Source organism: Xenopus laevis, chromosome 2L, assembly GCF_017654675.1.
Source record: "Xenopus laevis strain J_2021 chromosome 2L, Xenopus_laevis_v10.1, whole genome shotgun sequence".
Taxonomy (NCBI): Eukaryota; Metazoa; Chordata; class Amphibia; order Anura; family Pipidae; genus Xenopus; species Xenopus laevis.
In genome coordinates this window covers 120,636,384-120,650,100 of record NC_054373.1, presented here as the reverse complement: position 1 = coordinate 120,650,100, position 13,717 = coordinate 120,636,384, and the positions used below count along the sequence as shown (strand labels likewise).

Genomic DNA, 13,717 nt, shown 5'->3' with positions numbered 1-13,717 from the left:
GATTGCTCTTCATTATCCCCACGTATCAAAATGGCACATGCAGTGCAGATATCCTGCTTATTCTCCCTAATACTTTTTATTCACCAAGCGGAGCCAAAAGGTATGAGAAACTTTAATTTACTATTTACACTTTGTATTTTGTTCAGATTAGCAAAGTGGGTTTAAGGGCAGAGACAGACGTGGAGATTCAGGGAGATTTAGTCACCCGGCGACAAATCGACTCTTCTTCTCCCCGACTAATCTCCCCGAACTGCCTTCCCGTCGGCTAGACTCTAAATCGCCGGCGGGATGGCACTCGGAATGCTTAGTTTTCCGAAGTCGCCAGAGGTTTCCTCGTGAGACTTGGTACTAAGGAAATAAATGAATTAAGATAAAGGAAAGGGACAGTTCAAAATAAATATTGCATTGTTCTAATTGGGTTTAAAGGTGTCTTGATGTGATCTGATTGAAAGAAGAGAAATTTTTGGATGTAAAATAACAATTGTAATTAATCAGAGCTATGGATGTTAGAAACCAATACATTTTTAAGGTCAAAACATCAAACTGGAATACTGTAATTTCTGTCTGCCACAAATGTCCGTAAGAGGCTCATATGGTAATTTATTATAATATTAAAATGTCAGAAATAATTAAATAGACTTGTAGGCTCCCATCTGGGTGTTTATACTCTGCAGCTCTCTACCTGTTGTTACCGAAGTATTGTATCATAATGACCAGGAAACAAGATTTTCTGTGCAACAAGCAATAATTATTTAACTAACATTTAAAGGGGGTTATTTATCAAAGGTCACATTTTTGAGGGTTGTGAGGTTTTTTTCTACCTCAAATAAACTCACAACTCGAATGTTTGTTATTTATGAAAAAACCTGAATGTAAAAATCTAGAATCGATGCAATCATGTGGAAAAACTCAAATACTCAAATTGATTGAGTAATTACCGAAAAAAAGCTTGAAAAGCTCAAATAGGTCGAGTTATCGGCAAAAAAGCTTAAATAGCTCAAATTAATTGAGTTTTCAAGCGTAAACCACCAAAAAAAAACTGAAAATCATGAAGGTTAAAGACATCTTCAAATGGTTCAAGGGACCTCTGCCATTGACTTCTACATGATCTCAACAGGTTTTAGCTGGAGTATTTTCAGATTCTGGCTTTTTGCAGCTTCAGTCTATAATAAATTTCCAAAAAAAATTTTATGGCTAAAAATTTGTCTTTTTACTGAAACAAACCTAAAAAAAACTCAAAACACAACTCGACCTTTAATAAATAACCCCCTTAATCAATAAAAATACCATTGGATTTTATATGTGTCCAAAAACTGCTTGTAATATTTAGTATAGTGGTTGTGTCATACTTTATGGCTTATACTATAAGTATATAACAGATCACACCAACAACATCGGTCTGAGATTCTGCCCAAAACCCACTTTTACATTTACAATTTTTCTGCCCATAAAACGATGAATTAGCATAGTGGCTGATATCAAAAGCAAGCATAGTAAAACAAACATTTTTTTTTAAATGTTGCATATTTAGTAACAAAACAACCGTCAGAACACAATAAAAATGCCTAAATGATACAAGTATAAAAAATATAATATTCCTTTATTTTACAACGATATCATATATAAGAGACATTTACATCAAGGGCCAGTTTTATTTAAAAAAAAAACATTGTTCAAGGGTTGACTTGAACTGTAAAGACATTAAAGAACTCAGACCATTAGGTGGCAAATTTATGTTGCATGCAAATATATGCTGTTGATAATTATTAAAAAACATTTAATTCTAATATACAACCAATCTAGTTCTACACAAGAAAAGTGTTTTTTCATCAAGGTCAAATTTGTTTTTCTATCTTGACCTCTGATTAATCAGCCTCTAATTTTACAGTGAAAAGGTAAGGAAAGGGTAACTGGGAACTAGATTCAGATGAATGAGAAAACTTGTCTCTGGATTTATCTCTAAAAATGTTTACATCGATTACCTTGATTGGAAAGTAAATATTTCCATTCTGCTAGATAATTGCTCTGATTTTGATCCTAAACCTTGAATCCCAGCTGGGATACATCAATTATATTAATTTTGGATTCTGTCAAATCCTCCAAAAAAGATTAATCAAAACAGCAAACTGAAACCTAACTTGCAAATTTGAGAAAACTTTTATAAAAAACAATTGCGTTATTCAGGTATCCAGTGCTTTCATATAACATGACTTTAAAGGGGCAGATTTATCAAGGGTCGAATTTCGAGTTTATGGGAGTTTATAAAAACTCCCATAAATTCGAAATAAAAAAAAAAACGACCAAACGAAATTTATTAAAAAAATCGTTTTTTATTGGAAATAGGATCGGCCTGCAAATTCGAATCAAGTTTTTTCACAAAAAAAGTTTTTTTTTCTCAAAAGTCCACCAAACAACTCCAAATTGATTATAGGAGGTCCCCCATAGGCTAAAATACCAATTTGTCAGGGTTTAGATGGTGAATGGTCAAATTCAAAGGGACAGTATAATAAATTTCGAAATCCAAATTTAGATTTTTTTTTTTTTTAAACTTAAATTGAATTTGGACTATTCCCTAGTCAAATTACAATAAAATAAACTCAAAATTCTAATTTTCAATTTTGATCTTTGATAAATCTGGCCCTAAAATTTGGATTCCGTTTGGATTCCGTTTGGCTGAACATTTGGGATTCATTTGATCCAGAATCCTGTATAAAGTGGCGTGTTTCAACTGAATACTGAACTAAATCTTGAATTCAATGCATTCCTAAAAAACAGGTAACCTTTAACACAAGTAATAAATACACAGTACTTCTAACATCAATTTCAGAATATACCCCTATATGTAATATAAGGCAATAAGTTTGCCCAGGAGCAGTAACCCAGGGCAACCAATAAGATGCTTGCATTTAAACAGGTGACTAGTAAACTCTATCTGCTGATTGGTTGCTATGGGTTATTGCCCCTGGGCAAACTTAGTGCCTTTTATAACATTACCCCAATAGTATTTAGTTGTACATGACCACTAAGAGCTATGAGTGAAAATGTATTTATTTTATACACCAAGGGTAGGTCTCAAAAAAACTCCTATTGTTGGTAGTTGCACGAATGTTTACACTGTCATGCTGTATTTATACATCCTTAAAATATTAATCTTGCATTAAACAAAGATATAACAATAATCACACTATTTCATATATGACCTTTGTCATAATCTAGAACAGCAGCGTGTATATAATCTTGTTAAACTTGCCTCCTATAAAGTGTTCCTATCTGCTGAAAATGCAAACAAAGTCATTCAGAGGTCCAGGAGAGCCAACTATATCATCGTTGAGGAAATACTGAAAGGAAATCTAGAAAGGGAATGTCTTGAAGAAATTTGCTCATATGAGGAGGCAAGAGAGGTATTTGAGGACAGAGAGAAAACTGTAAGTCTATAAGCCTAACAGTCTTTTTAGTTTGTGCTGAGGTTGTCTAGCTATCTTGCTCTGAAGTCTTTAGTGTTTTAATAAGAGAGCCACATGCAGTCCCCAGCTTTGATGCTGATTAGTGATTATGGCTAAAGCTACACTATTCCTTCATTACGTTCATAAGTCAAATAAAAAGTGATTAGTAAAATATACATAGAAGCCCTTTAATAAATTGGAAAGTAGCACTATGATTTGCTCCATACTAACTGGGACAGGTGTCCATATCTTTCTACTAGGGAGTCCACTATTTTGTGGAATCTTCGCGAAAGATTAGGCCGAACTGCCAGGGTGCCAGGGCCCGCAGCCCCTCAGGGCCCCCTGGCAGTTTGCGCGCCACATATTCCCGGCCAGTTCCGGGTGTACGGAGGGGGGCGGGGGGCCCGGCTGCGCGTCCTGCGCCAGGGCCCGCCCCCTCTAGTTCCGTTTCTGAGCAAAGCAACGTCAGATGCTGCCTCAGCCTGTCTGGTCCTGTGTCTTTTCGGCATGTAAAGACTTGAAGCAATAGCTAACCATTGCAATAAGCCCAATAAATTGTCAGTCATGTATTTTATTACAACATTTAAATAGTTATAATAGTGCTCAACTAAGCAAAACACTAAAATATTCATGTGAAAAAAATAACACAATGGCAAAGGAGGTTACAAATTAACGTCGATTTCATCACCTTCATGACATGGTTTCCGGAAAAATGTATATAAAAAAAAATATGAAAATATGTCACTGCATAATAATAAAAATTAAAAAAAAACTGTAGTACATTATAACAGCAATTTTCAAAAATTAAAAGTTGTGACAAAACCGTGTCATAACAGTGTCCATGGTCCTATAAACAGCCTTGATTGTTGTAAAATGTATATATCATACTGTCCAAAGTTTTGATTTTATTAAAGGCACGTTGAATCTTTAACTGTACTGAAAATCTAGGTGTGCCATTTTTTTGATAAAAAGTTCCAGCCTTCCTATCTCTGTTATCTTCCTTCCCTAGTAATAACATTGGCAGTAAGCCACAGTTTGACCAAAGCTTTGCTACATTTAACTGGCTTGTATTCTTTTGTAAATATAGCTGGCGTCTTCACTTGTTTTTTTACTCTATGAATATTGAAAACAGGGCTGACATTATGAATATTTTTTAATGATATTATTTTTTATTTTTTTTCAGAACAAGTTTTGGAACCAGTATCATGGTAAGTGTAACACTTATATTTGTCACTCCTTATGATAAGATTTACAATTATTATTAAATAAAATGAATAGCTAGAAGTATAATGTGAGATGGAATGGAAATGGTTAAATCTCTATTTACAGCACTTGTACTTCCATCTTGTGCTTTTACCTTATGGCAGAGACCTTTGTACTTGAGACCTCTATCACTGTCAAGCCACTAGAGCTTTCAAACAGGGTTAAATACCATTCCTACAGCTAATGTTAGGCCTCCCCGCATATATAACTTATTAGTAGTTCAGTAACTGTAATGGTAAAACAGGGAGACTATTTGGAGAAGCACATTAGTTTTTGTATCCATTTCTAGGCCTAAATTTCTCTAGGATAATGATGTGAATGATTATTATCATTTGAATGCTAGATATCTGGCACATGCTCTAGGATTTTGCCAAAATAGTAATGGTTTCTTTGTTCACAGGTGGGAGGAAATGTTCTTTAAATCCCTGTAAAAATGATGGTGTGTGTATAGACTCCATCCGAAGTTACTTCTGCAGTTGCCCTAAAGGATACAGCGGTACTAACTGTCAGTTTGGTAAGAAACAACAGGGATTTTTGCTAGACATAAAAAATGGTGCACAATTGTTCATCAACATGTTTGTGCCTGGCTGCACTATTCTAAAACCATAGGTCACTTTTCTACAAAGTCTTTACATCTGACACAAGAGAAACCCTAAGGGATGATCTGACCTTAAATTCCTCTATATCATACAATCTGGGTAATTACATATGAAAAAAGGGACGCCAGAATTAATATTATTATTAAGTTAGTATTAAAACGATATACTCACCAAATACTTCATTGAAATAGAACAGCTGAAATGTCTTGTATAAAATGTATAGACTGTAATGAATACTTTATATAATGTATGTACTTTGTAAAAGTGTCTATATTCTCTATATTACCTTTAGCCTTCTCAACTTTTCCATAATAGTGTTCACCTAGCTGCATGGTGATGTACTCCCATCAATCAAAGAAAGTTGTAGATGTAGGATTAGTCCAGGCAGACGTTTGTAGCTGCAAAATTCATTTATTGAGGAAGTGTATCACACAACATGTATCACACTTGATAAAGTCATTGCCCGAAACATGTTGTGTGATACACTTCCTCAAGTGTTCTTTGATTATCCGTTTTGGGATATCGGCACAGTATACTCCGACGGATGAGCTATATATAAATAAATCTGTGAGCTACAGTGAAATTATTGGATATTTTCCATTACCAATTGCCATCCTCTTGCTGAAGGATATGTACAAAAGAGAACCCCTATAATAGTTTGCAGGATCACAACAAACTAAAGCTAAAAGCTAAAGCTAAATCCACACTGGCACCAGTTGGATAAGCAGATCACTTTGCATATGTAGAATAGACTTGAGGATGCCTGCACAGTACAGAATGGGTATGAGAATGACTGTGCAATGCAATATGAACATAGGAGTGTTTATGTGCTAAGCACGATTGGCTTTTCTGCATCTGATGTATTGGGGTTCATGGCTATCTAAGTGTGCTCCTAGAGGAAGTGCTTCAAATGATAGAATCCTTATTACAGATGAAAATACTCATTTTAATTTAAAAAAATGTAATCTTTAACTTTTATATCAAAATTGTAATCCTACTTTGTTATTCCTTTAGCAATTAATAAGTGTCACCCAGATATGGAGGATGGATGTCAACACTTTTGTCACCCTAGTTATGGGGAAGACTCTTACTCTTGTTCATGTGCTAAAGGCTATAAACTTGGTGCGGATGAAAAGTCATGTCATCCAGAAGGCAAGTAAATCTGTGCACACTGTCTAGCCGATAATGAATTTGTACAGTCAAGAGAGTTAGAGCTATGGTACACAGGGCTGACCCCTTCTCTGACGTATACTAGTGAATCAAAAGCGGCCTACTGGTGGACACGCACAGAGAGATGACAGACAGACCTCTGCACAGAGATGGCACTGGGTCCATCTATCACTGTTCCATGAGTTTCAGTTGACACACTTTCCATTTTCTGTTAGAAGCAATAAAAGACATAGAGGGGTATTTTGTTTACCACTGTTACAGTGGTTGACAATTAGCCCTATATGCCATAACCCTTATGGGTTATTCACTAAAACTCAGATTTTTATCAGAATTTCAAGAAAACAAACTCGACCAAACTCCCAGCCATGATTTTACCTTATTTATTAATAATATAACTTGAAACTTGGTTTGAGAAAAGTCTTGACAAAATTGCTTGATTGTTCCAATTTATCCCCTGAAACCCCCAACGTTTTACTAATGTATGAAACCCAGCTCAGACCACAATAGGACACCTACTATTGACTTCTACAGGACCTCTACAGGTTTGAAATGGAGTATTTTTAGATTCAGACTTTAAGCACCTTCGGCGTATAATACATCTTGAAAATTTTGAGTTTTTTTTCTCAAAAAATTCAAGTTTTCCCATTAAAAGCCAGACCAAAATATTTGAACTTTAATAAATAACCCCCTAAGTGTTCTGCAACTGCCAGGTGCACAAATAACCGCGCATATTAGACTGCATTGCATTCTACTGTACTTATGTAAAATAAAACTCCATCACAGGCAGAGGCCTTTTTTTCAGCCCCTTTCCCCGCCAGGCCCCCTGCAATCACTTCCACTACCATTACAGCACTGACCATGGGGCAGCAATCGCAACAAAAGTGCAACTAACTGTACAACTTTGTATTATAAACTCGAATGAGCAGGGCGCTCTTTAACCTATTCAGTTGAAACGAACACGAGTGAATATACAGTATCTGTGCCAAATCTATAAATGTTCATGCATCCTGATTCCCTACAGCTTTTATATTCTTGCAGGGAACATCACAGTCTAATATTAAAGGAAAACTATACCCCCAAAATGAATACTTAAGCAACAGATAGTTTATATCATATTCAGTGACATATTAAAGAATCTTACCAAACTGGAATATATATTTACATAAATATTGCCCTTTTACATCTCTTGCCTTGAACCACCATTTCGTGACTCTATCTGTGCTGCCTCAGAGATCACCTGACCAGAAATACTACAACACTAACTGTAACAGGAAGAAGTGAGGAAGCAAAAGGCAGAACTCTGCCTGTTAATTGGCTCATGTGACCTTACATGTGGTTTGTATATGCCCTTATTTTTTAAAATGGCAATTTTCTATTTATGATTACCCAATGGCACATACTACTAAAAAAGTATATTATTATGATAATGGTTCATTTACATGAAGCAGGGTTTTACACATGAGCTGTTTTACTCAGTATCTTTTAATAGAGACCTACATTGTTTGGGGGGTATAGTTTTCCTTTAATTTGGAAGATAATACTATTTCTGTGCAAAGATACCTGTTTTAATTTGTCAATGTATTCAGTGAATCCCCTAAATCACCTGGTAGTGCTTATCCAGATAAAGAAAAATTTGCTAAAATTTCTGGTGCTCAAGGTATAATATATATTGCCCTTGACAAGAGCTCTAAGGGATACATAGTAATACACTTGTTCCCATACACGGAGTGCTTGGGTCAGTGAACTGAAAGTCTCTTTTTATTGGCAGATCCCTTTGCGTGCGGACAAATATTAAATACTGTGGGAGCCATTACAAAACATCGCAACGACACAGACGCTGACATTTTCCCTTGGCAGGTAAGACATAAAGACATTTTAGATGTATGTTTTTTATTATATCTTACAGCTTGGATCCCAGAGATCTGCAGCCAACCCATGAATACAGTGCTGCCTGCTTTTTGGCAGCAACAGAAACACAAGTTAAGCAATGGTGGAAGACAGGGACATGTACATAAGTTTTTTATCCAGCGCAGAGAACAGCAAGACCCCACACATAAGTACTCTCTGCATGAGCACTAATGGTTGTACTCTTGCACTTACACATGGTTCTTTGTAAATGACCCCAATAATCTGATCTTCCATTGATCAAATAGCCAGATCACGGATTGGTAACTACTCCTAAATTAAAGAAAAATTTGATCTTTAAAAAAATGTTTAAACTATTCCAAACAGCTCTTCAATATGTATATAGTGCCTGGAAAGCAACTGTATATTGCTTTTCTGACAAGTACTGATATGACACCACAATGCTTGCAACCTGGTATTTTCTGTATAAGGGGTATTTATGTAATTTGGATCTCCATATCTTGTCTACTACAAATAGGATTGTTCTGCCTCCAAGAAGGATGAATTAGTTACTGTTTTATTATTACAGAGTAAAAGGAAATCATTTTAAAAATTAGTAATTATTTGATTAATATGAGAGATGGCCTTCCCGTAATTTGGAGCTTTCTGGATATTGGATGCCGTTCCTATATAACTAACCAGAAACTACAGATATTAGTTTTGCAGCAGGTAAAGCATCCTTTAGTGTTAAGGAGGAGGTAACTAACTGAAGTTTTTTTTTGTTAGAAAGCAAAACATTTGCAAATAGGTTGATCAACATTATAATATATATATATATTATGTATAAAATTAAACCATCCTCTTGTTAAAGGTACCAATCCTAAATGCCCAAAAGGAACATGTTTGTGGTGGAGTAATACTGAGTGAGTCTGTAGTACTGACAACTGCTACATGTATATCTGAGCACAACCCTTTCTTCGTTGTTGCAGGTAAGAGTTACTGACATTGTCTTATATACATCCAATTATATAGGAATATTGAAATCTGTATTCTAGTTTGTGAGATAGAAAAAGAATATGCTATGTATAGCATTTTAATATGACTGATTATTTGATGATGTTTGTAAGATTAACAGCAATGTTATGTTACGGTTATGCTAACACAGGTGAAGAAAATAATGTCCATACAGGTAAAATATACAATATAATCACTCTGGGCAATGCCATTGTACAATGTAAACCCCTATAACATTGCATGAAATCGATTTGATTGTGGCAACTGTATAAATCCAGTGGGATTGACTACAACTTAGCTAAAAGTTCCAAAAAATCAAATGAACCGTGGAAGAATGATACTCAGCCAAGCCCAGCTGATTTAGGCTTACCATTGCTGAAACCTTTGTAAATATGCATGTTTTCCCCAGCACCACATTTGAATGTAGCCTTTACATTGTGTACTGCAGTTTACATAAACACGTGGCATTGCTCTTGGCTTATTCATTTTTGCTCTTTGTAAAAAATCATGATTATAGGATCATAAATGTCTTGTGCACTAGATCGGAATATGAATTATAGCTGATTTACTCAAAATGTTACAGCTGATTGGCCAATAGATGCTATGGGTTCAATATTCAACCCTGTTCTTTTTTTCCAAATAAATCTGATGCCAGCATCACGTTTCAAAAAAAAAAAAAAAAAGTTGGGACAGGGGCAACAAAATCTGCTTTAAAATACATCTGGTGAACATCTCCCCAATTTGCAAAAGGTCAGTAAGATGATTGGGGGAAAAAAGTGTTGATCCCAGAGAGGCTGAGTCTCTCAGTAGTAAAGATGGGCAGGGGTACAGCTCTCTTTGAAACACTGCATGGACAAATATTGCAATTATTTAAGTATACCGTTCCTCAATGTAAAATGGTGTCAAATTTGGGGATATCGTCTACAGGACATAATATCATTAAAAGATTTCAAGAATCCGGAGAAATCTCTGTCGACAAGGGGGCATGGCTGGAAGGTCGTCATCTTCAGGTCCTCAGACAGGACTTCATTAGAAATAACCACAATTCTGTAGTGGAAATCATTGCATGGGTTTAGGAATACTTCCAAAAACACTGTCTGGGAACACAATTTATCGCTGCAACCACAAATGCAAAATAATATATTTAAGCATTATCCAGTACCAAAGTCGTCAATTCTCTGGACCCCTGTTGTTTTAAGATGGACTGAGGCAAAGTAGAAAAATGTCCTGTTGTCTGACAAATCAAATTTTTTAATTATTTTTGTCAATTGTGGACACCACCTCCTCTGGGCTAAAGAGTAAAGGTGCCATCTAGCTTATCAGAACATAGTTCAAAAACACGCATCTGAGGTAAGGTCTCTTAGTGCTCATGTCATAGGTAGCTTGCACATCTGGGAAGGCACCATTAATGCTGAACAACATCTACAGGTTTAGGAGCAACATATGGAGCCATCCAGATGTCTTTTTCATGCTAATTTCAGCATTACTTCGTTTATCTGCATGTATAACAACAGAATAGCTCCATAGTAAGAGAGTCTGGGTGCTAAACTGGCTTGCCTGTAGTCCATACCTGTCACCCGCTGAAAACATGTGATGCATTTTAAAAGGAAAAATATGACAAAGGAGACCCTGAGCTGTTGAGCAGCTGAAATCCTATATCAGGCAAGAATGGCACAACATTTCACTTACAGAACTACAGCAACTAGCACATTTATCAAGGGTCGAATTTCGGGGGTTAATAAACCCTCGAATTAGACCCTCTAATTTAAATCCTTCGAATTCGAAGGATTTAGCGCAAATACTTTGATCGATCGATCGAACAAAGTAAAAATCGTTCAATAAAAATCCTTCTGATCGAACGATTACAACGATTTTAATCGATCAAAGGATTTTTCTTCTATCAAAAAAATGTAAGAAATGTGCTGGGGAAGGTCCCAATAGGCTAACACTGTACCTCGGTAGGTTTAAAGTGGCGAAGTATGAAGTCAAAGTATTTTTTAAAGAGACAGTACTTCGACTATCGAATGGACGAACGATTTTTACTTCGAATCGTTCGATTCAATCAAATTCGATCGAATTTGACCCATTCAATGGTCGAAGTACCCAAAAAAATACTTCAAAATTCAAATTTTTTATCATTCGAATTCTTCACTCGAGGTTAGTAAATGTGCCCCTAAGTGTTGTTAAAAGAAGATTTGATAGGACAAGGGTATGTTTACCACTGTGTTGCAACCCTTTTGGATCATGTTGCTGGCATATATTTTTCAAAAAACAATATCATTTTTCAGTTTTAAACATTTGGGGGCAGATTTTTTAAAAATGTGAATTTAGAGATTAATAAATAAAAACTCCCCCCACATTCATTCCTATTGGATTTTTAGAATGTTATTTATCAAATGGTGTGTTCTAACTTTCACCCGTTGATAAATACAATTCTAAAAATCCCATACAAATGACTGGAAAGTGGGTGAGTTGTTATTCATTAAGTTCTAAACTCCCAATGTGATACATCTGCCCCATGACATGCTGTCTTTGTACTGTTAGAAATAAAATATGGGGTTTAAATGATTTGTAAATCATCCCGTTCTCTTATTATTTACAATTTACACAGCGACGCAACTTTTTTTTGGAAACAGGGTTGAATATTTTTAAAAAGTAATTTTAGGTTTTCTCCTTATTAAACTGATCGGGAATTATTGGAAATTTATACTGGCTGAATATGTGATAAAATAGGAAAGCCGTCTTGCTTGTTTAGTGGATTGAGCCCTATATGTAAAAAACATAATTTTTGTTTAATATTTGGTGCAGGGATGCAGCAGAAGAGTGGAGCAGAGCAAAGACAGATTATTATGGTGAAGATGAAGCATCCACATACAGGACACTCGGAGGAGACCGGTGACAATAACCTAGCATTACTGAAACTGACAGAGAAAATTGTATTCCACAACAATAGCCTTCCCATCTGTATTCCACAGAAAGATTTTGCAGAAAATGTGCTGGTTCCTCTAAACACAGGTATAGTCAGCGGTTGGAAAGGCTCCACAGAAGAAGATAATGTAACGACTCCAGTTCAGTTTGACACAACATACACCAACAGAACAGAAGTTTGTGAACAAGCTCTAAATGTGACTCAAACAAACAGGATGTTGTGCGGGGTTTCACGTAAAACCATTGACTCTGCGCTGACAGACGGAGGACATTTTGCTATACAACACAATGGTATATGGTTTCTAAGTGGTATAATGGGATCCTGGCAACCATCTTCACTAAACAAGGGTGTGTTTTCATTTACCAAATTATCCAGGTATAACATGTGGCTTAAACAAAATGGCAGTTAATATTTAGTATCAGAAGAATTTTGTAGTCAAGATGGAGGTTTTCTTTTGCAACACTGAATTAAGGGTGTTGCTCTGTTTAAAAATACTTTTTTTTTTTAATAAATACAGCTACCCCACTTTTCAATGTACAATAGGTGAAATAATAACAGTAAATATATTCACAACTAAGCTACATCATGCAAAGGGAAAGCAAGACTGAATAGTTTGAACAATAGAGAACACACAATTGTTACACGGGTCTACAAAATGGATGTAGTATTGGCCCACTCTGAGACAGTCCATCAAAACATTCAGCTTTACGCTTCCTGTTGAGACTTGTATTGTCTTCTGAAGGTGATGGGAGGCAATAATGAAAATGGCTTACACCCCTCTGCCCAAAAGCAAGTTTTAATGAAGCGTGAAAAATGTAATACTTTTGTAGAATCTATATGGAAAACATATTGGAAGAGTATCCAGACAGATGTCATCATGTCTGCAATAACAGCAACAGTAAGAACTATGAATTTCATCACATATTACTTGGATAGTACTGAGGTCAGATGCGCAATAACCAAGGCAGCCGGCAAAGTGCACCATTTCTTTGCTCTGCCTTCCTCCATTGTTAAATTGCTACAGGTCTCTGTGCTTCATGTTAGAGGGCAGAGACCCATGGCCAAAGCTATGGATATAGCACTTCAGGAGATATATTTAGGAGGGGGAATGGAAAGGAATCCCCATCTCATGCCCTAACTTGCACATCATTCAGATGCTCAAGTTAATTAACTTTTAGTATGATGTTAGAGAATGATATTCTGAGACAATTTGCAATTGGTTTCCATTTTTTATTATTTGTGTTTTTTGAGTTATTTAGCATTTTATTCAGCAGCTCTCGATTTTGCAATCTGAGCAATCTGGTTGCTAATGTCCAAATTACCTGGACTAAATCGTAAGATAAGTAATAAAAAGTAGCAATAACAATATATCTGTAGCCTTAAAGAGCACTTGTTTTAGATGGGTCAGTGACCCCTATTTGAAAGCTGGAAAGAATCAGAAATAATTGAAAAAA

The 13,717-nt window shown here is 35.7% G+C and overlaps 1 protein-coding gene across 1 annotated transcript; it reads left to right on the top strand.

The window, feature by feature from the left end:
* proz.L (protein Z, vitamin K-dependent plasma glycoprotein L homeolog) lies at nucleotides 1-12,788 on the top strand. The gene is made up of 8 exons (XM_018245719.2): nucleotides 1-100; nucleotides 3,262-3,425; nucleotides 4,627-4,651; nucleotides 5,107-5,220; nucleotides 6,320-6,457; nucleotides 8,244-8,332; nucleotides 9,192-9,309; nucleotides 12,143-12,788. Exons 1-8 carry the CDS (start codon nucleotides 31-33, stop codon nucleotides 12,670-12,672), a joined length of 1,248 nt encoding a protein of 415 aa, XP_018101208.1. The 5' UTR covers nucleotides 1-30; the 3' UTR covers nucleotides 12,673-12,788.
* The last annotated feature ends 929 nt before the right edge of the window (nucleotides 12,789-13,717 follow it).